The 26,430-nt window shown below is 45.0% G+C and overlaps 1 protein-coding gene and 1 pseudogene across 2 annotated transcripts in view; one reads left to right on the top strand and one right to left on the bottom strand.

Annotated features, from left to right (window-relative positions):
- The window catches only part of LOC137350586 (DNA-directed RNA polymerases I, II, and III subunit RPABC2 pseudogene), a 33,105-nt pseudogene extending 8,910 nt beyond the window's left edge, over positions 1-24,195 (top strand).
- Positions 9,444-26,430, bottom strand: part of LOC137350584 (ras-related protein Rab-8B-like) — a 61,382-nt gene continuing 44,395 nt past the window's right edge. The window contains exons 7-9 of one of the 2 annotated variants that reach the window (XR_010969460.1): positions 20,359-20,409; positions 11,947-12,182; positions 9,444-9,664 (exon numbers count right to left, since the gene is read on the bottom strand). Coding sequence is in view for 1 of the 2 variants with exons in the window: in XM_068015256.1 (XP_067871357.1) it covers positions 12,087-12,182; positions 20,359-20,409 (147 nt within the window). In the remaining variant the exon portion in view is untranslated. Of the gene's footprint in view, positions 12,183-20,358; positions 20,410-26,430 lie in introns of both variants that reach the window. The other variant, XM_068015256.1, reaches the window with a different exon arrangement.

The raw sequence follows: 26,430 nt of genomic DNA, 5'->3' as shown, positions 1-26,430 counted from the left end.
ACAGACGACCATGTGGTCTACCTGTCTGAAACTTTCTTTGGAAAGTTAAGAGGACCCAGAAAACAGATTAAATGAATCTTCCCTAGTTGAGGCTTAGCGAGCCAACCCAGTATTGAGTGTTAGCACATGCTGCTCAAACTGAAATTGAAGCAGATGGAGTCCCTGGTTGCTACTATGTGAGGAATGAGGTGCTGATGAGGAAGTGGAGCTCTCCTCACAAACTTGAGGACAAAGAGTGGACAGTGGTTCACTAGTTAATGGTGCCGCAGAGGTACTGGAGAGAAGTATTAAGAATGGCCCATGAATTGACAATGGCTGTACCTGTCAGAATACGAAAAACCAAAGCCCACATAAGACAGCAGTTTGACTGGCTGAAACTCCACAAGGATGTGGTGGAGTACTGTAGGAGTTGCCACACATGCCAGGTTGAGGGGAAACCCCAACCTATAGTGAAATCTGCACCCCTAATTCCTGTACCAGCTTTTGGGAAACCCTCCAGCAAACGGCTGGTGAATTGTGAGGGACCCCTGCTGAGAACAAAAGGGGACAGATAGACACAGGTCTGGCAGAGTTAGAGAGAAAGGGGACAAAGAGGACAGGTTAAAGGAGGTTCAGGGGGATTCCCAAATGAAAACCCCTACTGTCTGGTCAGCCAACCCTGAAATGTTGGAAAAATTAGACCCCACATCTTCCTATGTAAATGAGACAACAGAAGCACCCTAACAGGACTGCTAACAGCATTTTCAGAAACCTGCAGGGACAAAGAAAGTCCTCAAGAGGGCAGAGAAACCGTGAGGGTGATGCCTCACCTAATCGAAGTGCCGCAGGGGAGTGCAGTAGAATCTGGACAAATACCTGTAAGCAGGAATGTCCCAGAGGATATAGGGAGATTAGCAAAGAATCCTCCTCCACAGTCAGGAGAAAAGGGAACCAATAATGCACTAAAAAGTGAGCAGCACTTGGATGACTTAGCAGAGCACTGAAAGTGATGTCAGAGTGGATCCACCCACTGCAGACTCCCATGATCAGAGCTCAAACCCAGAGCTAATTAAATCCAACCATCTCCCTGCAGACCTCAACTGAAACAAAGGTACCCTGGACAATTATGGAAATGCGCAAACATGAAACCTCCCCAAAAACCACATGTTTATTGGGATGCCCATTCCCAGCTTATTACATATATGCTGATACTAAAGAAACGTTAAATAGAACTCTTTGAGGAAGTGACAAAGTTGATTGATGAGGGAAGGGCTGTAGATGTCATATACATGGACTTCAGTAAGGCGTTTGATAAGGTTCCCCATGGTAGGCTGATGGAGAAAATGAAGGCGCATGGGGTCCAGGGTGTACTAGCTAGATGGATAAAGAACTGGCTGGGCAACAGGAGACAGAGAGTAGCAGTGGAAGGGAGTTTCTCAAAATGGAGACATGTGACCAGTGGTGTTCCACAGGGATCCGTGCTGGGACCACTGTTGTTTGTGATATACATAAATGATTTGGAGGAAAGTATAGGTGGTCTGATTAGCAAGTTTGCAGACGACACTAAGATTGGTGGAGTAGCAGATAGTGAAGGGGACTGTCAGAGAATACAGCAGAATATAAATAGATTGGAGAGTTGGGCAGAAAAATGGCAGATGGAGTTCAATCAGGGCAAATGCGAGGTGATGCATTTTGCAAGATCCAATTCAAGAGTGAATTATACAGTAAATGGAAAAGTCCTGGGGAAAATTGATGTACAGAGAGACTTGGGTGTTCAGGTCCATTGTTCCCTGAAGGTGGCAACGCAGGTCAATAGAGTGGTCAAGAAGGCATACGGCATGCTTTCCTTCATCGGACGGTGTATTGAGTACAAGGGTTGGCAGGTCATGTTACAGTTGTATAAGACTTTGGTTCGGCCACATTTGGAATACTGCGTGCAGTTCTGGTCGCCACATTACCAAAAGGATGTAGATGCTTTGGAGAGGGTGCAGAGGAGGTTCACCAGGATGTTGCCTGGTATGGAGGGCGCTAGCTATGAAGAGAGGTTGAGCAGATTAGGATTATTTTCATTAGAAAGACGGAGGTTGAGGGGGGACCTGATTGAGGTGTACAAAATCATGAGAGGTATAGACAGGGTGGATAGCAAGAAGCTTTTTCCCCAGAGTGGGGGATTCAATTACAAGGGGTCACGAGTTCAAAGTGAGAGGGGAAAAGTTTAGGGGGGATATGCGTGGAAAGTTCTTTACGCAGAGGGTGGTGGGTGCCTGGAACGCGTTGCCAGCGGAGGTGGTAGACGCGGGCACGATAGCGTCTTTTAAGATGTATCTAGACAGATACATGAATGGGAAGGAAGCAAAGAGATACAGACCCTTAGAAAATAGGCGACATGTTTAGATAGAGGATCTGGATCGGCGCAGCCTTGGAGGGCCGAAGGGCCTGTTCCTGTGCTGTCATTTTCTTTGTTCTTTGTTCTAAATCCACTGGGCAACAACTAACCATCTCAGACCCACCTCAAGGAAAAAATGCAGTTTAAATCAGCACTACTACTACAGAGAAAACACAGGCTGAATCAATTTTTAAGATTTCTGAGTGGATGAGAACAAGTGAGAGAAACACATGTACTTTCTCTTCCTTCCAAGTTATAATGAAATGCTCCCCAGTATCACATTTCATTCGGCTTGGTGCAGAGGTGCGACGGAAATCACACCTGCCAACTGGAAACATTAACTTCATCGTATGAAACACTACTTGAGAACTTTTTTTTACTGGACACTACAAATGACTTTTTGAAAGAGCAGAACAGAACAGCTGAAAAATTGGTTGCACATTTGCATTCTGAGAAGACAAGGGCTGGCTGAGAGACAAAAGGAAATTACCCAATCTAGCTGAAACAATGGGGGTGCTCCCTGATTCAAGTAGCGAGATTGGTCTTGGTGAAAGTGGTGATCAACACCCTTTGACTTTGAAAGAGCCAACCCCTCCCCCCCCACCGAGTATGTCTGATGGACTCTGAAGTTCAGAGACCCCTCTAGAAGTTGCTATTTCAAACAAAGAGTTGGTCACATGACATACCTGCTAGTAACAGAGGTTTTTTGATTGTAGCTCAAAGAAAAGAGACTGATACTGGACTGGCAGAGCAAAGTCTCTTTGTCTCTCGCTCTCCAGCAAAGTCCCAGGAAATCCACAATGCCAGCTTCCAAACCTCAAGACTTTTACAGACAACCTCCAAGCAAACAGTTGAAACATCCTTTTGGCCTTCTGGAACCAGAGAAGAAAGCCTGAAATTGTGCACGCTGCCCCCAGCAAGGACTCTTAAGATTTTGACTTCAATTAAGGACTTTACAACCCAGTATTTGCATTCCATTTATTACCAACTTTACTTCAACCTCTCAACTCTTTCTTCCCCACTGTATCTATTTGTAGGTGTGCGTGCCTCTTGTATACATGCGAGCGTGGAAGCGTCAGTATTTTATTAATTTTAACTGGTTTAGAGTGATCAGGTTAATAAACTTACATATTTCTTATTTAAACCCAAGAAAACCTGTCTGATTGGTTCATTTGCAATTCTAATTAGAGCACATGAGCAAGGGCTCAGAGGTGGTAAGCTAAAATCACTGTGCTAAAAAGATAAACCCTGTTACAGCCAAACCAGAGAAGGGGCAAGAGGGGAGCCTGAGACCCCTTCCTCATTTGGCCTTTGTTGTTGGGGTTGTTTTCCTTGGAACAGTAAAAGCTGAGGGGAGATCTGATTGAAATGTACAAAATTTTGAGGAGCCTGAATAGAGTGGAGGTGAAGGGCCTATTTACCTTAGCAGAGAGGTCAGTGACTAGGGGCCGTAGATTTAAAGTGATTGGTAGAAAGATTAGAGGGGATATGAGGAAAAGGATTTTTACCCAGAGGGTGGTGGGGATCCGGAACTCACCGCCTGAAAGGGTAGTTTAGGCACCAACAAGCCACTCATTCAAAACGACTCTTGATATGCACCTCAAGTGCCGTAATCTGCAGGGCTACAGACCAAATGCTGGAAGGTGAGATTAGCCTGGGTGGATCGTTTTTCGGTTGGCACAGACACAACGGGCCAAGTGGCCTCTTTCAGTACCATAAACTTTCTATGATTCTATATAACACCTTAACATAAACTGTTACTAGGGACTTAACAAGAGTGATATCAATAAAAGCAATTTTGGCACCAAGCCATATATGGAGACATTAGGACAGATGACTAAGAACTTGGTCAATGAGGTAGGTTTTAAAGGAGCCTCTTAAAAGGAGGAGAGAGGTGGAGAGATTGAGGGAGGAAATTCCAGAGCTTAGAGCCTTGGCAGCTGAATTCAGGATGGTGAGTGGCTTGGAGAGGAACTTGCAGGTGATGGTGTTCCCATGCAATTAATATCAGGGATGCACAAGAGGCCAGAACTGGAGAAGCGAAATTATACGAAAGGATAATGGAAATCTGGAACATTATCCCCACCCCTCCAAAAAAAAAAAAGTGGACTGGGAATCAATTGAAAATTTCAAAACCGATCGCTAGATTTTTGTTGGGCAAGGGTATTAGGGTTGCAGAACTGGTGAATTGGCGGGGGGTGGGGGTGGGGTGGTAGATGGAGCTAGGACAGATCAGCCATAATTAATTCAATGGCAGAACAGACTTGAGTGACTGAATGGCCTACTCCTATTCCGATGTTCCTAGAGCGATGATCCACGCGATGGGTTTCAAGTTGCCAGAAATCACCCTGTTGCCTCCACTCTGGAGTACACCGAGGCAGATCCATCAGGAGGGAGCAATATCCTGAAACCAGCCTCCCCACACGCAACAGCTTGAACATAGCATTACTGTCAACTAAAGACCAATGTGCTCATTTTCCCAGTTAATCTTTATTTCAGACTCATTATAAAAAATATCCACATGGAATAATAAAACCCACCAAGTTTACTTAACAGATCAGTACACATGAATAAATCTGATTCAAATGTTAAAACACTTTTCATAGGAACCTATCCCATTCATTTAGCTGCAAAAACTTATGATACTAGCAGGGACTTGCAAATATGCTTACAGATGCTTAAGAGTTTTTTAAAAATGTAAATTTCCAAAGCATTTTTTTTTTTTGAAAGGGGCAAAAATAGGGAGTATGTTGTGATTTACCTTAACCTAATACAATGCACTAAAATAACAATGATCCCTGTTGAGTGTCTTCAGCAAACTATTTGTAAGGCCATAGAAAAATACTACATTGTTCTTTTATCTAGAAGTGAAATGAACAGGTTTTTTAAAACGATTTGGTCATGGGATATGGACATCACTGGCAAGGCCAGCATTTATTGCCCATCCCCAACTGCCTGAGGTGGTGGTGGTGAGCCTTCTTGAATCACTTGCAGTCTATGTGGTAGAGGTACTTCCATGGTGCTGTAAGGAGAGAGTTCCAGGAATTTGACCCAGTGACAATGATGTGACAGTGATATATTTCCAAGTCAAGACGGTGAGTGGCTTAGATAGGAACTAGCAGGGGGTGATGTTCCCATGCATCTGCCGCCCTTGTTCTTCTAGGTGGTAGAGGTCGCGGGTGTGGAAGGTGCTCTTGAAGGAGCTTCGGTGAGCTGCTGCAGTGCATCTTGCAGATGGTACACACTGCTGCACTGAATGAATGTTTAAGGCAGTGGATAGGGTGCCAATCAAGCAGACTGCTTTGGCATGGTTGATGTTGAACTTTGAGTGTTGTTGGAGTGCACTCATCCAGGCAAGTGGGGAGTATTCCATTCTGATTTGTGCCTTGTAGATGCTGGACAGGCTTTAGGGAGTCAGGAGTTGAGTTACTCGCCACAGAATACATAGCGTCTGACCTACTCTTGTAGCCACAGTATTTATATGGCTGGTCCAACAGATCAGCCATGATCGTATTGAATGGTAGAGCAGTCTAGAGGGGCTGAATGGCCTACTTCTGCTCCTAATTCATATGTTCATAAGTTTCTGGTCAATGGTAACCATCAGGATGTTGGTGGTGAGGGATTCAGTGAGCGTAATGCCATTGAATGTCCGGGGTGATAGTCAAGATTCTCATTTTGGAAATAGTCATTGCCTGGCACTTGTGTGGTGCGAATGTTACTTGCCACTTATCAGGCCAAGCCTGAATGTTGTCCAGGTCTTGCTGCATGCAGGCACAGACTGTTTCATTATTTGGGGAGTTGCAAATGGAACTGAACACTACAATCATCAGCAAACATCCCCAATTCTGATCTATGAAGAAGGGTAGGTCATTGAAGCAACTGAAGACGGTTGGGCCTAGGACACTCCCCTGAGGAACTCCTGCAGCAATGCCCTGGGGCTGCGTTTGGCCTCCAACAACCACAACCACCTTTCTTTGTGCTAGGTATGGCTCCAGCCAGTGGAGTTTTCCGCAATTCCCAATTGACTTCAGTTTTACTGGGCTCCTTGATGCCACACTGTCAAATGCTGCTTTGATGTCAAGGGCAGTGGCTCTCACCTCACCTCTGCAATTTTAGCTCTTTTGTCCATGTTTGGACCAAGCCTGTAATGAGGTCTGGAGCAGAGTGGTCCCTGCAGAATCAAACTGAACATCAGTGAGCAGGTTATTAGTGTGTAAGTACCACTAGATATCACTGTCAATGACACATTCCATAACTTTACGGATGACTGAAAGTAGACAAATGGCATGGTAACTGGCTGGATTGGGTTTGTGCTGTTATTTGTGGACAGGACACACCTGGGCAATTTCCTACATTGTCGTATAGATGCCAGTGCTGTAGCTATACTGAACAGCTTGGCTAGGAGCACAGCTAGTTATGAAGCATGTCTTCAGCATTACAGCAGGATGTTGTCAGGGCCCATAGCGTTTGCTGTATCCAGTGCACTCAGCTGTTTGAAATCACGTGGAGTAAATCACATTGGCTAAAGACTGGCACATGATGGAGATCTCATCAGGAGGCTGTGATGGTTCATCCACTTGGCAGTTCTGGCTGAAGGTGGTTGCAAACACTTCAGCCTTGTCTTTCGTTCGGACATGCCGAGCTCCCTCATCACTGGGGTTGGGGATGTATGTGGAGCCTCCTCCTCCCGTTAGTTAATTGTTCACCATCATTCACAGCTGGCAGGACTGCAGAGCTTTGATCCGATCTGATGGTTGTGTCTTGTATTTGGATTTCCAGAAGGCATTTGATAAAGTGACACATCAAAGGCTATTGCAGAAAATAAAAGCTCATGGTGTAGGGGGTAAAATATTGGCATGGAAAGAAGATTGGTTAGCTAACAGAGAGTAGGCATAAATGGGTCATTTTCTGGTTGGCAAGATGTAACAAGTGGTGTGCAACAGGGATCTGTGCTGGGGCCTCAACTTTTTACAATTTATATAAATGACTTAGATGAAGGGACCAAAAGTACAGTTGCTAAATTTGCTGATGACACAAAGATAGGTAGGAAAGTAACTTGAAGAGGACATAAGGAGGCTACAAAGGGATATAGGTAGGTTAAAGTGAGTGGGCAAAGACTTGGCAAATGGAGTATAATGTGGGAAATTGTCCATTTTGGCAGGGAGAATAAAAAAGCATATTATCTTAATGGTGACAGATTGCAGAGCTCTGAGATGCAGAGGGATCTGGGTGTCCTAGTGCATGAATTGCAAAAGGATAGTGTGCAGGTACAGGACGTAATTAGGAAAGCGAATAGAATGTTAGCATTTATCGCGAGGGGAATTGAATACAAAAGTAGGGAGGTTATGCTTCAGCTATACAGGGCATTGGTGAGACCACATCTGGAGTACTGTATACAGTATTGGTCTCCTTATTTAAGGAAGGATGTAAATGCGTTGGAAGCAGTACAGAGATGGTTTACTAGACTAGTACTTGGAGTGGGTGGCCTGTCTTATGAGGAAAGATTGGACAGGCTAGGCTTGTATCTGCTGGAATTTAGAAGAGTATGAAGCAACTTGATTGAAATATACAAGATCCTGAGGGGTCTTGACAGGGTGGACATGGAAAGGGTGTTTCCCATTGTGGGAGAATCTAGAACTAGGGGTCACTGTTTAAAAATAAGGGGTCGCCCATTTAAGACAGAGATGAGGAGAAATTTTTTCTGAGAGTGTTGAGTCTTTGGAACTCTCTTCCTCAAAAGGTAGTGGAAGCAGAGTCTTTGAATATTTTTAAAGCAGAGGTAGATAGATTCTTGATAAGTAAGGGAGTGGGTAGATGGAAATGTGGAGTAATCAGTTCAGCCATGAACTTATTGAATGGTGGAGCAGGCTCGAGGGGTCGAGTGACCTACTCCTGCTCCTAATTCGTATGTTCGTATTTAGCATACATGTAATCTGTGTTATGAGCTTGGCACCTCATTTTTTTTTAGTGCATCATGCTCTCCTGCACTCCCCTCATTGGACCAGAGTTGGTGCCCTAGCTCAGTGGTAATGCTAGAGTGAGGGATATGCCAGGCCATGAGGTTACAGGTTGTGGTGAAATACAATTCTGTTGCTGATGTTGGCCCACAGCGCATCGTGGATGCCGAGTTTTGAGCTAGATCTGTTCTGAGTCTATCCCATTTAGCACAGTGGTAATGCCACGCAACACAATGGAAGGTATCCTCAGTGTGAAGATGGAACTTTATCTACTCAAGGAATGTCCAGTGGTCACTTCTACCAATACTGTCATGGGCAGATGTATCAGTGACAGGTAGATTTGCGAGGACGCAATCAAGTCGGTTTTTCCCTCTTGTTGGTTCTCTCACCACCTTCCGCAGGCCCAGTCTGGCAGATGTGTACTTCAGGACTCGGCCAGCTTGATCAGTAGTGGTGCTACCGAGCCACTCTTGGCGACAGACATTGAAGTCCTCCATCCAGAGTGCATTTTGTGCCTTTGCTACCCTCAGTGCTTCTTCCAGGTGGTGTTCTACATGGAGCAGTAGTGATTCATCAGCTGAGGGAGAGTGGTAATCAGCATGAGGTTTCCTTGCCCACGTTTGACCTGATGCCATGAGACTTCATGTGGTCCGCAGCCAATACAGAACTGTCCCAGGACCACTCCCTCCTGACTTTATATCACTGTGCACCCACAACTGGTGGACATTGTCTTCTAGAATCTCAGTGTGTTAAGGACAATGTATTACCAATGCAAGTCATTTCTTTTAGAAACCTCATTTTAACCACGTGGAAAATCAACTGCTTACGCAATGTATTTACAATTAAGCACAGTTACATCTAAGAAAATAACAAACATTTTATACAGAGCATCTACTCCAGTGTACTGCTGCATCAAGAAGCATATCTGATTTAATCACAGGCTGGAGAAAGTTGTTCTTGGAGATGGACATATATATGTGCACACATTCTCACAGCAAGGCAATTCCCAGTAAATGGTCACTGACAAGTCAAACGAAGTTACAGCTTCGAAGACACCTGAGATGCAACTGAAGTTGGACATGTGCTCTGACAATAATCAGTTTGTTTATATAAAAAACAACTTTTTAAAAATAAAGTAATTTAGTTCAATGCTGTTTAATACACTTTGAAATTGCAGACGGTCCATACCATGCTACTGCAGTCTGACAGATGTAAAAAGCAGGCCACAGATACTCTGCTACCACCACACAATGCGTAAAGCTATGGTTCGAAAGAAGCAGTCATCACTCTAACGCTCCAGTAGTTACTGCACATAGACCTTGGCGCTGTAAGGGAAAGCCACCTGTATCGAATTATATATTTTACACAGCATTAGAGAAGTCAGAGGCAAAGTTAGTATCTGGTAGCAAGCGGCAGTTAAAAGTGCAAATTACAGAGGGGCTGTCGATAAAGTATGTATACCAGTGGGAGGGTGGGTGGGGTTTCAAAGTCAGTGAAATTAGGACACAGGTGGCCATTTGGCCCATCGAATCCATGCCAGCTTTCTGTACAGCATTCTTATCAGTCCCATACGCCCTTAGCCCTGCAAGTTTATTTCCATCCAGTTTCCTTTTGAAATGATTCAGCATCTCCACTTCCACCACCCTTGTCGGCAGCAAGTTCCAGGTCACTGCCAATCGCTTTGTAAAAAAATCAGTATCCCCTAGTCCCTGTGGGAATAGGTTTTCTTTGTCTACCTTATTTAAACCTGTCATAACCTTGTACACCTCTGTGAAGTGAGGAGAGGTTGCTCAAGAGGAAACACGTGTCGTTTCTGCAGGTGTTTTGGCCATCACAGAAATGGTGCAGTCTCTTGAGTGGGGTTTCAAAGAAGGAGTGGGGCAGATAGCAAACATGGTCAGTCCAGCAAAACCAGGGAGGGCTTGCATTCTGTCAATACTTCAAAAACTGGCCACACATCATTTGCTGGAATATGAGCCCATGAGCCTCCTGCGGTACATCACCAAATGGCCACAGTAAATGTGAAAGCCCTGAACAGCCAATCAGGCTATTTGACCACTGGGATCACACCTGAGTCCTAACCTGCCTTTGCCCCCATGTCCTCACAAATAATACCTTTAAAATTGAGGCAGGGGAGGGAATACTGACCATAAATCAGGAGTAGCAGCCATGGCTAACTTTCCCCATATTGGCCCAGAGGTATTCAGTCCCATTGCAGCAATCTTGCTATTGGCTGAGAGCAGCTAACTGATTCTGGGGTGGGTGCTACAAATTAATGACAAAAAAGGAAAGTTTTACTAAAAAGATATCGAGCCAGCAGACAGCTAATTTGACTTCAGGGCACTTGGGAAAATAAAAAACTATCTCGAGAAGCTCCACCAGTCCAAGGCCATATATCTTACTGCTCATAATATTCATTCTTTGTTAATGTTAAACTAGTTACGTCAAATACTATTACCCAAAATGAAATAAGAGCATGAGATCCAAATTTTTTTTTGTGAGGGACGGGGAAGAAGGGAAAGAGATCAAAAGTAGAAGTACTTTTCAGGGTGGCGTCCTGGAACAGACCATGACTGACGAGCAGATGTTTGGAGCGGTGGGGCGTGATTTTTGGTATACATACTTAATGGATGGTTCCAGACACAGATTTTGCAGCGGGCAGTGCAGGTTAAACTAAAGTCTATGCAGATTAGTCCTGCGTCTCCAATTCTCATCGACATGCTGTCTCTCGGCGAAATCAATTTCTACATGTACACTGACGGCTTCCAACTCTACCTCACCACCACCTCTCTCAACCCCTGCACTGACTCGAAATTGTCAGACTGCTTGTCCAACATCCAGGACAGAATGATCTTAAATTTCCTCTAACCAAATATTGGGCAGACTAAAGCCATTGTCTTCAGTTCCTGCCACAAACTCTGTTCCCTAGCTACCGACCCTATCCCTCCCCCTGGCAATTGTCCAAGGCTGAACCAGACTGTTCGCAATCTTGGTATCTAATTTGGCTCTGAGATGAGTTTCGATCACATATCGACGCCATTACAAAGGTCACCCATTTTCTCCTCCATAGAATCGCATGTCTTTGTCCCTGCCTCAGTTCATCTGCTGCTGAAATCCTCATCCATGCACTGACTCCTGATTAAGCAATGTCTTGATTTTAAAATGTTCATCTTTGTTTTCAAGTCCCTTCATGACCTCACCCCTCTTTATCTCCACAATCTCCTCTAGCCCTACAACCCTCATATCTGCACTCCTCCAATTCTGGCCTCTTCAGCATCCCCAATTTTAATCACTCCACCATTGGTGGCCGTGTCTTCAGCTTCCAAGGCCCTAAGCTCTGGAATTCCTTCCTTAAACTCCTCTGCCTTGCTTTCCTCTAAGACACTCATTGAAACCTACCTCACTGATCAAGCTTTTGGTCATCTGCCCATATATCTCCTTCTGGTCGGTGTCCAATTTTGTTTGATAACTTTTCTGTCATGCCTTGGGTCATTTTACTAAGTTAAAGACGCCATATAAATACAAGTTGTTGTTGTTCCAATTCAGAGATTTCCATTTTCATCACGTGACGGTTAACACAAGCCAATGTGGGGTGGGGGGGGGGGGGGGCAGTCGAGGGCATACCTGCAGACCCACTGAGGGAAGACCAATGGGTCACCTGCAAACAGCGAGCTCTCAGCAGAAGGTGGAATTTACTTCACAGGCTGATCAGAGAAGCAAGAAAGGTTGCCTTAAGGATGCTGCAGTCTGTCATTTTAAGTCCATCAAAGTAGTGTACATCGGAAGAGGCTTCTTTTCTTTGACTGACGCTTTGCGGTGATTTTAACTTGCCCACTGTTTTCTGGAGTACTGTTTTCATTCTAGAAACAGGTAAATAACTGTTATAAATATATAAAGACAAGTTGTTATTTGGAGGCATAAGGAACATAGCAACAGGAGTAGGGCATTTAACCCCTCAAGACCATTCGGTCATTCAATGAGATCATGATTGATCTGCAATCTAATTCCATATACACACTGTTGCCTTAAATCCCTTAATGCCTTTGGCCAACAAGGGAGCTTATCAATAAACAGTGCTCATCATACAAACAAGTATATTCTTGACTGGACTCCTGCCATCATCTCATCACACATCTGTGTCTCCACGCCCTGAACTTTTTCCAAGACCATCACTATACAAGATTCTGTAACAGTCTAATTGTTTAGATTAGAAAATATTCACTGTTCAGTTTACTCCAATGCCCGTTCTTCCATCAGTGTGGGAGGGAAGAGCATAAGAAGTAGCAGCAGAAATAGACCATATGACCAAATGATTTTGGGAATGTGAACCAAAGTCTCCAGGACAATACGAAGCCAGTGGATAATTACAGAGATAGGAAGCAAATTGCTCCATGCCGCTTTTCGCCTGTGGGACATCAGTGACCAGTCACTACATTATCTCTCCATTCTCTATTTTTGGCATCAGTAGTTTTTTAAAAATTTGCAATCAGATACGCTAACAGTTCAGATTTTTTTTTTAAAATCACAAATATCTAGGTTATCTTGTAGCAGTTTGATTTCCGATCGAAACCAGCTTTTTGTTTTTAAGTGCCAGGCACAAGCCATCTAAGCTACAAAAAAATATTTTTTAAGCCATTTACAATTGGGTTTGGCAGTTACCTTTCACTAATAGTTCTCAATCTTTGAAATGACTAATCGCCTCATATAACATGTGGCCACAAGAGGGATTTCCATATAATTAATGCCTTTAAACCTTGGGAGACACTTCTTGAAATTTTTAGCATAATCCCCAGGGTTGATATCTCTTACCCAGGTATGCAAGATAGATTGTCACGAATCCAAACAGTGCTAAGACTTTTCTATCTGATCCAGAGTAGGCGGTGGCATAGCGGTATTATCACTGGGCTGGTAACCCAGAAATCCAGGGTATTTCTCTGGGTACATGGGTTCGAATCCCACCACAGCAGAAGGTGGAATTTGAATTTAATTAATAAATCTGGAATTAAAAGCTAGTCTAATGATGGCCATGAAACCATTGTCGATTGTTGTAAAAACCCATCTGATTCACTAATGTCCTTTAGGGAAGGAAATCTGCTGTCCTTACCTGGTCTGGCCTACATGTGACTCCAGACCCGCAGCAATGTGGATGGCTCTTAAAATGTTCTCTGAAATGGCCTAGCAAGCAACTCAGTTGTACCTAACCTCTACGAAGTCAATAAAAAGGAATGAAAACGGACGGACCACCCGGCATCGACCTAGGCACCGGAAACGACAACGGCAAACCCAGCCCTGTCGACCCTGCAAAGTCCTCCTTACTAACATATGGGGGCTTCTGCCAAAGTTGGGAGAGCTGTCCCACAGACTAGTCAAGCAACAGCCTGACATAGTCATACTCACGGAATCATACCTTATAGACAATGTCCCAGACACAGCCATCACCATCCCCGGGTATGTCCTGTCCCGCCGGCAGGACAGACCCACCAGAGGTGGTGACTCAGTGGTATACAATAGGGAGGGAGTTGCCCTGGGAGTCCTTAACATCGACTCCGGACCCCATGAAGTCTCAAGGCATCAGGTCAAACATGGGCAAGGTAACCTCCTACTGATTACCACCTACGGCCCTCCCTTAGCTGATGAGTCAGTACTCCTCCATATTGAACACCACTTGGAGGAAGCACGGAGGGTGGCAAGGGCACAAAATGTACTCTGGGTGGGGGACTTCAATGTCCATCACCAAGAATGGCTTGGTAGCACCACTACTGACCGAGCTGGCCGAGTTCTAAAGGAAATAGCTGCTAGACTGGGTTTGCGGCAGGTGGTGGGGGAAACCAATACGAGGGGAAAAACATACTTGACCTCGTCCTCACCAATCTGCCTGCCGCAGATGCTTCTGTCCATGACAGTATTGGTAGGAGTGACCACCGCACAGTCCTTTTGGAGACGACGTCCCACCTTCACATTGAGGATACACTCATCGTGTTGTGTGGCACTATCACCGTGCTAAATGGGATAGATTTCAAACAGATCTAGCAATGCAAAACTGTGCATCCATGAGGCACTGTGGGCCATCAGCAACAGCAGCAGAATTGTACTCAACCACAATCTGTAACCTCATGGCCCGGCATATCCCCCACTCTACCATTACCATCAAGCCAGGAGACCAACCCTGGTTCAAACAAAGAACAAAGAACAGTATAGCACAGGAACAGGCCATTCGGCCCTCCAAGCCTGCACCGATCTTGATGCCTGCCTAAACTAACACCTTCTGCACTTCCGGGGCCCATATCCCGCTATTCCCTTCCTATTCATGTATTTGTCAAGATATCTCTTAAACGTCGCTATTGTATCTGCTTCCACCACCTCCCCTGGCAGCAAGTTCCAGGCACTCACCACCCTCTGTGTAAAAAGCTTGCCTCGCACATCCCCTCTAAACTTTGCCACTCGCACCTTAAACCTACGTCCCCTAGTAACTGACTCTTCCACCCTGGGAAAAAGCTTCTGACTATCCACTCTGTCCATGCCGCTCATAACTTTGTAAACCTCTATCATGTCACCCCTCCACCTCCGTCGTTCCAGTGAAAACAATCTGAGTTTTTCCAACCTCTCCTCATAGCTAATGCCCTCCAGACCAGGCAACATCCTGGGAAACCTCCTCTGTACCCTCTCCAAAGCCTCCACGTCCTTCTGGTAGTGTGGCGACCAGAATTGCATGCATTCTAAGTGTGGCCTAACTAAGGTTCTTTATAGCTGCAACATGACTTGCCAATTTTTATACACTATGCCCCGACCGATGAAGACAAGCATGCCGTATGCCTTCTTGACTACCTTATCCACCTGCGTTGCCACTTTCAGTGACCTGTGGACCTGTACGCACAGATCTCTCTGCCTGTCAATACTCCTAAGGGTTCTGCCATTTACTGTATACCTCCCACCTGCATTAGACCTTCCAAAATGCATTACCTCACATTTGTCCGGATTAAACTCCATCTGCCATTTCTCCGCCCAAGTCTCCAACCGATCTATATCCTGCTGTATCCTCCGACAATCCTCATCATTATCCGCAACTCCACCAACCTTTGTGTCGTCCGCAAACTTACTAATCAGACCAGCTACATTTTCCTCCAAATCATTTATATATACTACAAACAGCAAAGGTCCCAGCACTGATCCCTGCGGAACACCACTAGTCACATCCCTCCATTCAGAAAAACACCCACCCGCTGATACCCTCTGTCTTCTATGACTGAGCCAGTTCTGTATCCATCTTGCCAGCTCACCTCTGATCCCGTGTGACTTCACCTTTTGTACCAGTCTGCCATGCGGGACCTTGTCAAAGGCTTTACTAAAGTCCATATAGATAACATCCACTGCCCTTCCTTCATTAATCATCTTCGTCACTTCCTCAAAAAACTCAATCAAATTAGTAAGACACGACCTCCCCTTCACAAAACCATGCTGTCTCTCGCTAATAAGTTCGTTTGTTTCCAAATGGGAGTAAATCCTGTCCCGAAGAATCCTCTCTAATAATTTCCCTACCACTGACGTAAGGCTCACCAGCCTATAATTTTCTGGATTATCCTTGCCACCCTTCTTAAACAAAGGAACAACGTTGGCTTTTCTCCAGTCCTCTGGGACCTCACCTGTAGCCAATGAGGATGCAAAGATTTCTGTCAAGGCCCCAGCAATTTCCTCCCTTGCCTCCCTCAGTATTCTAGGGTAGATCCCATCAGGCCCTGGGGACTTATCTACCTTAATGCTTTGCAAGACCCCCAACACCTCCTCCTTTTTGATAATGAGATGACTGAGACTATCTGCACTCCCTTCCCTAGGCTCATCATCCACCAAGTCCTTCTCTTTGGTGAATACTGATGCAAAGTACTCATTTAGCACCTCGCCTATTTCCTCTGGCTCCACACATAGATTCCCATCTCTGTCCTTGAGTGGGCCAACCCTTTCCCTGGTTACCCTCTTGCTCTTTATATACGTATAAAAAGCCTTGGGATTTTTCTTAATCCTGTTTGCCAATGACTTTTCATGACCCCTTTTAGCCCTAACTCCTTGCTTAGGTTCCTTCCTACTGTCTTTATATTCCTCAAGTGCTTCATCTGTTCCTAGCCTTCCAGCCCTTACAAATGCTTCCTTTTTCTTTTTGACTAGGCTCACAATATCCCGTGTTATCCAAGCTTCCCGAAACTTGCCAAACTTCAATGAAGAGTGCAGGAGGGCATGCTAGGAGCAGCACCAGGCATACCTCAAAATGAAGTGTCAACCTGGTGAAGCTACAACCCAGGACTACCTGTATGCCAAACTGCGTAAGCAGCATACGATAGACAGAGCTAAGCGATCCCATAACCAACAGATCAGATCTAAGCTCTGCAGTCCTGCCACATCTAGCCGTGAATGGTGGTGGACATTTAAACAACTAACTGGAGGAGGTGGCTCCATAAATATCCCCATCCTCAATGACGGGGGAGCCCAGCACATCAGTGCAAAAGATAAAGCTGAAGCATTTGCAACAATCTTCAGCCAGAAGTGTCGAGTTGATGATCCATCTCAGCCTCCTCCTGAAGTCCCCAGCATCACAGATGCCAGACTTCAACCAATTCGATTCACTCCGCGTGATATCAAGAAACGACTGAAGGCACTGGATACTGCAAAAGCTATGGGCCCTGACAATATTCCGGCAATAGTACTGAAGACCTGTGCTCCAGAACTTGCCGCGCCCCTAGCCAAGCTGTCCCAGTACAGCTACAACACTGGCATCTATCCTGCAATGTGGAAAATTGCCCAGGTATGTCCTGTACACAAAAAGCAGGACAAGACCAACCCGGCCAATTACTGCCCCATCAGCCTACTCTCAATCATCAGTAAAGTGATGGAAGGTGTCATCAACAGTGCCATCAAGCGGCACTTACTTAGCAATAACCTACTCAGTGACGCTCAGTTTGGGTTCCGCCAGGGCCACTCAGCTCCTGACCTCATTACAGCGTTGGTTCAAACATGGACAAAAGAGCTGAACTCAAGAGGTGAGGTGAGAGTGACTGCCCTTGACATCAAGGTAGCATTTGACCGAGTATGGCATCAAGGAGTCCTAGCAAAACTAAGGGCAATGGGAATCAGGGGGAAAACCCTCCGCTGGCTGGAGTCATACCTAGTGCAAAGGAAGACAGTTGTGTTTGTTGGAGGTCAATCATCTGAGCTCCAGGACATCAATGCAGGAGTTCCTCAGGGTAGTGTCCTAGGCCCAACCATCTTCAGCTGCTTCATCAATGATCTTCCTTCAATCATAAGGACAGAAGTGGGGATGTTCGCTGATGATTGCACAATATTCAGCACCATTCATGACTCCTCAGATACTGAAGCAGTCCTTGTAGAAATGCAGCAAGACCTAGACAATATCCAGGCTTGGGCTGATAAGTGGCAAGTAACATTCGCGCCACACAAGTGCCAGGCAATGACCATCTCCAACAAGAGAGAATCTAACTATCTCCCCTTGACATTCAACGGCATTACCATCGCTGAATCCCCCACTATCAACACATTAGGGGCTACCATTGACCAGAAACTGAACTGGAGTAGCCACATAAATACCATGGCTACAAGAGCAGGTCAGAGGCTAGGAATCCTGAGGCGAGTAACTCACCTCCTGACTCCCTAAAGCCTGTCTATCATCTACAAGGCACAAGTCAGGAGTGCGATGGAATACTCTCCACTTGCCTGGATGGGTGCAGCTCCAACAACACTCAAGAAGCTCGACACCATCCAGGACAAAGCAGCCCGCTTGATTGGCACCCTATCTACAAACATTCACTCCCTCCACCACCGACACAGTGGCAGCAGTGTGTACCATCTACAAGATGCGTTGCAGCAATGCACCAAGGCTCCTTAGACAGCACCTTTCAAACCCGCGACCTCTACCAACTTTCAGTGCTGCATCTCTAAATAAATAAATAAATAAATAAATAAAAGGACAAGGGCAGCAAATACATGGGAACACCACCACCTGCAAGTTCCCCTCCAAGTCACACACCATCCTGACTTGGAACTATATCGCCGTTCCTTCACTGTCGCTGGGTCAAAATCCTGGAACTCCCTTCCTAACAGCATTGTGGGTATACCTACCCCAAATGGACTGCAGTGGTTCAAGAAGGCAGCTCACCCCCACCTTCTCAAGGGCAATTAGGGATGGGCAATAAATGCTGGCCTGGCCAGTGACGCCTACATCCCATGAATGAATTTAAAAAAAAATTAAATCCAGGGATCTTGGGGCAATAGCTAATAGGAATTAACAATCCCTACACAATGAGACACCAAGTAGCCCCAAGAGCTATCATTCCAGGTCACCTCTGGCTCTTGTTTGGGATTTGTTACTTCAGCAATGGCTGTGCTCTTGTGATAGAAACCTGATGGACAGCTGGAACTTAGCAAGCAATATACAAGAAACTAAGCCAGGTATGCTGCTGCAGGCACCATTCCAAAACTAAGGTTCGATATGAGCAGCACACAACATCTGCAATTATGCAACTGCACAAGATATTTGGGACAGTTTTATGGTACGATCCCGATAAAATGGCCTTGAGAGTACCAGGATGGAGGGCAGAGCTGCCTTTCCTGTGGAAATGTGAGGCCTCCATTTAGCAAATCCTCATGAGAGAACAACTGAGACTGAGCTCACTGTGGTTTTATGCATAAGAGACACAGACACTTGTAAAACTTTGCCAAGCAGATTTGTGCAAGTTGGTCATGACACTCGTGCTTTTTCCTACCCTTTCCAAAGGATGCATGGGGATAGCAGCTTTCAGCACTGAAGTGTGATGGGTATTGTTGCTCTAATTTGACTGAGTTGAATATCTTTGATAATTCGCAATGATAACTGCTCTTTCAAGTTGGTACAAGAGGCTATTGGGGCAGACCATCCATTGACCCACCATATCATCAGCTGCCTCAGTTCAAAATGCAAGAATACCAAATTCCAAAACAGTTAGCAGTGCTAAGACAGTAACTACTCTTTGGGTAAAGATGTCAATTTGAACACTGTAGGAGTGTGGGTCTCATGCTCAGGTATTATTTTGTTTTAAGATATGATTAGCCCACCCAACATAGGCTCCTACCTTCTTGGCACTGGGGAATTTCAGATAAGTGGTAGATAGGTAACCACTTCTTAAAGACATCTAGGGAACACATTACCTTTATAAGAATTTTGGTGGAATGTCATGTCACAAATAAGGGTTTGTATACTGCCTGGCACCATGCTGTGCCAGCCCACTCACCAGCATAATTACAAACGGACGTTCCTCTCAGGACACATTCTCTTTGCAAGACTGACAGCAGCAGTAAAAGTTTTGAAGATGGTCACATGGACAATTGGTGAAAGTGGTGGGGCTCTGCACAGTCTCTTAAAATGGACAGCAAGTCAATACTTCCTTGTTGTGAAGTTTATGTCCCCATTATATGTGAAGGAGAGCAGAAGGATTTGTTCAACTGTACTCAAGCTTTTGTAAGATAACTTACTTTGGGGATTTCCTTTGAATGTCATCATTGTTATATTGATTAAAAGTTAGTTTCATGTTAATTTAAAATATGTACACAATAGGAAACTAAGCAGCTCACAAAAGAATTAACCAATGACAAGAAACAGAAGCCGCAAAATAAATACTAGCACAAAAAGATTACTGCCAATGGTTTGAAAGTTCACCTAGAGACAGCGTAAGTGTAGAGGAGTGCATTGACTCAGTCACTCTTCATGAACAAGTCTGTCACAATAGAGAACTTGAAGTGGTAGGTAGAGCAACTACCAGCTTCTGATCATTTGACAGAGTCCAGCAGTGAAGGAGAGCCTCATATGTGGGCAGACATGTAGTAGAGTTAAGAAAACTGGGGGGAAAACATGTACTACAAAGGTCAGGTGAAAACTCATCAGATCATTGCTATTTACAGGCACTCCAAGTGGACACAGCTGGTTCTCAGCATTTGAAACTGCATCTGGATACCAAGTTCTAAAAACATAACCTTGTTGCTTCCGAAGTATTTACGTACCATTTTCCTGTTCATCTTGGTCATGATATCTCGTGCAAGTGTAATAAATGCCTGCAAAGAAAATAAATCATTACATGCATAACTGTGCTTTCAATGCACCTGTCATTCAGGAAATGCAATCATGTTGCTAAATTCTGCACATTTAATACCACAACCCCAAAAAAGATAAAAGTTTCCTGACAGTTATTAAGTATTACGATGTGAGCTATGTACACTTCCCACCCAGTTAAAGCTAGAAACAGGCGTGTCTGCAGCCAGCTTTTTCTCAAAAACAGTATATAATCCATGAAGGCTGCATTCTGCCTGCACGCGACAAGGGATAAAATGGATATTTTTACACAGTCTTCTGTGTGATTTCATACAAATGTTCAAATTGATGTGCAAAGCGTTAACTCCATGAACTTACTGCCACAAGCCAGGGTTCACACCAACACAACAGCAGCATTTCCTTACGGGTTTAGTTTCTCCCTTGTGCAGATAAAAAAAAAAACTTAACTCAACAGGAAACTTTTAACTGAAGTGTTTAGAACATGCCAACAATTCATAAGCCCATCTGGAATTATTTCCATAGCTAACTTGTGTCTCCAAGTTAAAAGTGGTTGTGGTTTTGTAAACACTGCAGTCCTGGCTTTTCAGAAATCCACTCTTCATTTTACCCAAAATGGGTTACATTAGGTTTTGTCCAAGATTCCAAAGATTTGCAATTTTGGAGGGAAATTTGGTGCGTTCCACAGATACAGTAGTTTTGATTTCAGGAGATCATGAACCACACAGTTAATTATCTAAATCGTTTTGTTGCAAATGAATAATTTTTCTCATAACATTTTTTAAAAAGGAAGACCAGCAGTTGCAGGATTAATCTGCCCACTGCTCCTTCACTAAATCAGCATGACTGACAGCCCCCTCGTAAATAGATTTTGCTTATTCAGACCCAGATAGTCTATAGATGGAAATGAACTTGTAGAGAGAGATGTATCTTTAGTTTTGTAAAGATATTGTGCTTGATGTTCTAAGAAGTGATTGGTTTAAAGTTTATCGTATGCATGGATATGATCTTGTCCCATTTCACCTTATCACCAAACTACACTTTTAACATAGCATTTTGAAACATTAGTTGCATCAACTTCAACGAAATTAAATTAATATTACATTTAGTTTGTAAAACAAGCTTCTTGGAGCAGGTTACAGCAGTGTGAAAACCAAACCAAGTGGGCAGGGAGACTGAAGTATAAAAAAAGGGAGGTGGCAAGGCAGAGGTACAGAGGGAAAGGATACTAGTGAAGAACAGGCCACCAAAGGAACAGCCAGCAGCAGAAAATCCATATTGATTGCTGTGGGTTCCAAGCTGCAGACACCTTCTGCCTGCAGGACTTCCCCAGCAGTGGATATTTCGACGTGAGGTTCAAGAATGTGGCGGGATGCATCAAGTTCCTGAATATGTTCAAGGAGAAGGGAAACCAGGCGCCATTGTTGATCCTCACAGTGCAGCCACTCTTCACACTGTTGTCGCAACGCGACCGTGTGGTGACAATTCACCTCGACACCCCCACGTTCCTGCAGTGGATGTACTCACCTGCCTCGCCAGGTACGTTGAGATGGCCAGCAGCAGTACTGCTGTCAAGGACCCCTTTGGGATTTGGACCAGCAAGCAGCAGGTTAAGGTGACCTTGAAGGTCGATGCCAACGGAGCCATCATCCATTCCCCCCTCCAGCTTCACTATGGGAGAAGTTGAGGCTTCTTGGGCAGCCCAGAGTTTGTCGCACCTGTGGCAAATCTGGTCACGTGGCAGCCAACTGAAGCACAGTCGTCAGCAAGAACTGCAAGAAGGAAGGCCAGACCAAGAACTATAAACAGAGTAAGTGTTGCAACTTGTGCGGTGCGGCAGGCCACCTCTACAAAACCTGCCCCAAACGCTGCCTCAGTTATGCTCAGGCGGCAAGGTCCAAGGAAAGGCCGGGAGAAGGAACGGTGAATGCATCTGGTGCTGGGAAGGAGACAAGCAACCCTCCCCACAGTGAGGAAAGTCTACCTGAGAAGGAAAAGGGGAGGTGGCTACAACACATGCCCAGAAACCCCACCTCGACAGAATCAATGGAGGAGGAGGCAGCAGATGGACAAACTGGTCAGTGGCAAGTGGCACAAAGGAAAACCACAAAGAAGAAACCTCCGAAAAAAGGAACAGGCCACCACCCAAACCAGTGGCAAGCGGAGGCTACCGTCTGAGATGGACTCTGGCTGTTCCTCCTCATTGGACGAGGAAGGGCCGGAACAATGGCACCTGCAAAAGAAGCAGTAGAACTCAAAGGAGCAGCAAGATAAAGCCCCCCAGCGCGCCCCAAACTGCCAAATCCAGCGAGATGCCCAGCACCCCCAACATGGGGGCAGCACAGTGGCGCAGTGGATAGCACTGCAGCCTCACAGCTCCAGGGACCTGGGTTCAATTCTGGGTACTGCCTGTGCGGAGTTTGCAAGTTCTCCCTGGGACCGCGTGGGTTTTCGCCGGGTGCTCCGGTTTCCTCCCACAGCCAAAAGACTTGCAGGTGATAGATAAATTGGCCATTGTAAATTGCCCCTAGTGTAGGTAGGTGGTAGGGAATATGGGAGACTGTCGCCCACCTCCTTCTGTAATGTGTCTTTGCAAAGCAGGTGTGGAAAGAGATGCAGTGGTATTTGTCGAGATTCATCCCAAGCAGCACTGTAACACAGGAGTCTGTGCTCTACGTGCTGTTCCCAGGGACGCACGCCGAGATAAACATCAACTGCTGCTGGAGGACCATCAATTCAGTGAAAGACACTTTGATCTGCCCGAAACTTGCTGGTCTTCCAGCGCAAAGAGTTGTCCACGACCAAGTGTTGCAGACTGGCACATTCCAAGGTCTAGGACTACATGCTGAGGGATGCACTAAAGCTTGGGGCAGCCGCTGCAAAGGCTCAATGGGAAAAGACCACAGTGTCAGGTCCTCCCGCCATAGTGAACTGAGGGGCTGGATCCATGGAAAACCCCTCGGGCTGTATACACTGAATATGGTTTAGCTGTAAAATGTACATGGCATATAAAACGGAATGGAAGGTTGTGAGGCAACTCACTCCTATATTGTAGAAAACTGATTTCCTTTGCACTTGTTGGAATGTCAACTTGGTGCTGTTTTGAACTGTTCTGTAATTTTTTTAAAAAAAACAGATTTATGAATAAAGTATATTTTTTGGCCTTTATAGCCACTCCAGGCGTTGCTCCACACACCACTGACCACCTCCAGGCGCTTACCCATTGTCTCTCGAGATAAAGGAGGCCAAAGAAGAAGAATATTTTTTGGGGGAAAAAAGCAGCTGTTTCATTACCTGGCGCCTTGCTGTTGAAGGAGCTGTGGAGCCGCTACCATGTCGGACAATGAGGACAATTTTGATGGAGATGATTTGGATGATCCGGATAAGGAGGACCGTGAAAATGTGGAGATTCTTCCCGCGGCAGATGGCCAGCAGGTCAATCGGAAAAGGATCACAATGTCATACATGACCAAGTATGAGAGAGCCCAAGTACTGGGAACACGCGCTCTTCAAATAGCGATGTGCGCACCAGTCATGGTGGAGCTGGAAGGGGAGACAGACCCTCTGCAGATCGCAATGAAAGAACTGAAAACACAAAAGATTCCAATCATTATCCGAAGATAACTGCCAGACGGAAGCTACGGGGACTGGGGACTGGATGAGCTGATTATTGTAGACTGACCCACGCTCGCCACTCAGGCACTTGCACGTTTCCTGTATTTAAATGTTCTTTTTGGGGTTTTTTTACTCTGGATTTTTATAAAATAAAAATTGATTCCCATGAAAAAAAAAAGCATAATGTAGACCAGTAGAGCTTCATGATGGGAATATGGCCTTAATATGGTTGAGGACACCGTCCCTACTCAATTTCACTACTGGCTTTGACACTCTTGACTATTCAATCTCGTTTGCAGGTCTCTGCTCCATTCCACTCCCAACCATCACACATAGGGGGAAATGTGGCCTTAGTGTTGGTGAGAACACAGACTCTGGCATTCTGGGTCAATTGCAATTGATAAGGGGCATACATAAGGAAATTGGTGAGAAGTCCAACAGCAAAGTGAGAGAAGTATCAATTAAGGTTTCAGGGAGGGCCCCAGTAAACAGGAAAATTAGGAGCAGGCCCCAGTAATTAGGAAAGGGGGAAGAAAAAGAGAAGAAAGCCTCAGAGGCAAGAGTTACTGCAGAGGTGGAAGAGATAGGTCTTTGTATCTCATTGGATGCGAGAAAGGAAGCAATAGTCAGGATTCCACACCAGTGGGCCGAAGCTGAGGTGGCAACCAGGGTGGGACGTTGGGATTGAGCAGAACAGCTTCAGCGTTAGAAATGATCTAGAGGAAATTCTTGTTTATCCAGGTCTTAATGTTAACTAAGCAGCTGCAGATGGAGGCAAATGCCAAAGACTCAAAGGAGGACTGGTGAGGCACAGTTGAGTGTCAGCATCCATTTGAAAGCTGACCCCATGCTCCTTGACAACACCAATAGGTGGCATGTAAATTATGAAGGACAAAGCCAACAAAGGAACCCTAGGGTACACCAGAGGTAACTGTGTGGGCAAAGGAGGAGGGGCAATTTGAGTTGATGTAATGTCCACAGTGCCACAGATTAAAGTGCAAACGGAAGCAGGCAGTGCCATGGTGATGGACATGAGAGAGCAGCACTCCATAGCGTCAAGGCAGTACAGATGTTGCAAGGAGATAGCTGCAGTTACATCATTGGCAACAATTAGCCAATGGGGGGGGGGGGGGGGGGGGGGGGGGGGGGTGGTTCAACGCTACTGACATGGTAGAATCCCAATCAGACAGCTTCAAATAAGGACTGGAAAGAAAGGCACAAACATAGTTTCAAGGCTACATGTTTTCATCAAATTTCGTCAAATTAATTTTGCTGTCAACAACGATTAATCTAATGGCTCTGAAACTCTATGACCGACTCCCAGAGCCCTTCATCCTAACTTCTGATAGAGAGTGTCAGCTACTCAAAGGGAAACAGTAGTATAATTGTGAAACAAATTAGTATGGAGCAGCAGAAACACAAAATTAAGTCAAGAAATATGGAAAATACAGTAATCTGATGACTTTCCTGATCCAGCAGAACCCCCTTCACAGTTGCTCCCCCTCCCCACTTTTCCTCATCTAGGTACCCCCAGTGTGATGTGTGCGAAGCAGCTTTTACAGTTACAGACTCAGTTAGACTTATTTTATTTGGAGTTCCAGTGAGCCTTTATCCAATTGGGGCAAGTGTTAACCCTCAGGTTATACAGCACTGCACAGGGCAAATCTAATAATATTAGTTTAAGGGGCGTGTCTGTTGAAGGCTTGCGGAGGGCTGGAACCAATAACACACATGCAGGGTTGGTGGAGAACACCACCAGCGGAAAGTAAAGGGAGCCCAACAACGTTACCCTTTGGAGAGATTGTTTGTGAGAATGGAAGCAATGGATGGGCATGGCATAAGAGAGATTACACAAGGATGGAATGGCATAAGAGGGAATGAGATGATGAAATTGATTAAGTGTGAAAATGGCAGGGACTATTATTTGATACATCCTATATTCGAAAGCTATTCTTTGTGCTAAAAATCAAGATTCAAGAGATTTGAATGAAAATGTTTTAGAAAAGTTGTCAGATGAATTAAAAGAATACATCAGCATTGATTCTATAGATGATGATGATGATAACAGTGTAAACCCTACAGAGTTTCTACACAGACAAACTCCTAACGGTCATGCCACCACACAAACTTAGACTCAAGAAAGAAACAGTTGTAATGTTGCTACGAAACTTGAATTTTAAACAAGAACTTTGTCATGGAACAAGACTGGTAGTCAGGAAGCTGTTTTCTTCGACGATAGATGCTGAAATTATAACAGATGGATTTCAAGGAAACAGAGTATTTATTCCGAGAATAATATTGAGCCCATCAGAAGTAAACCTGCCTTTTCAACACAGGAGAAAACAGTTCCTAATTGGACTTTTATATTCTATGACTGTAAACAAGTCATACACATGGACAGCTTTGTCCAG

The sequence above is a fragment of the Heterodontus francisci genome, chromosome 35, assembly GCF_036365525.1.
Source record: "Heterodontus francisci isolate sHetFra1 chromosome 35, sHetFra1.hap1, whole genome shotgun sequence".
Taxonomy (NCBI): domain Eukaryota; kingdom Metazoa; phylum Chordata; class Chondrichthyes; order Heterodontiformes; family Heterodontidae; genus Heterodontus; species Heterodontus francisci.
Note: the sequence above shows the minus strand (reverse complement) of the source record. Positions and strands in the feature narration are given on the sequence as shown.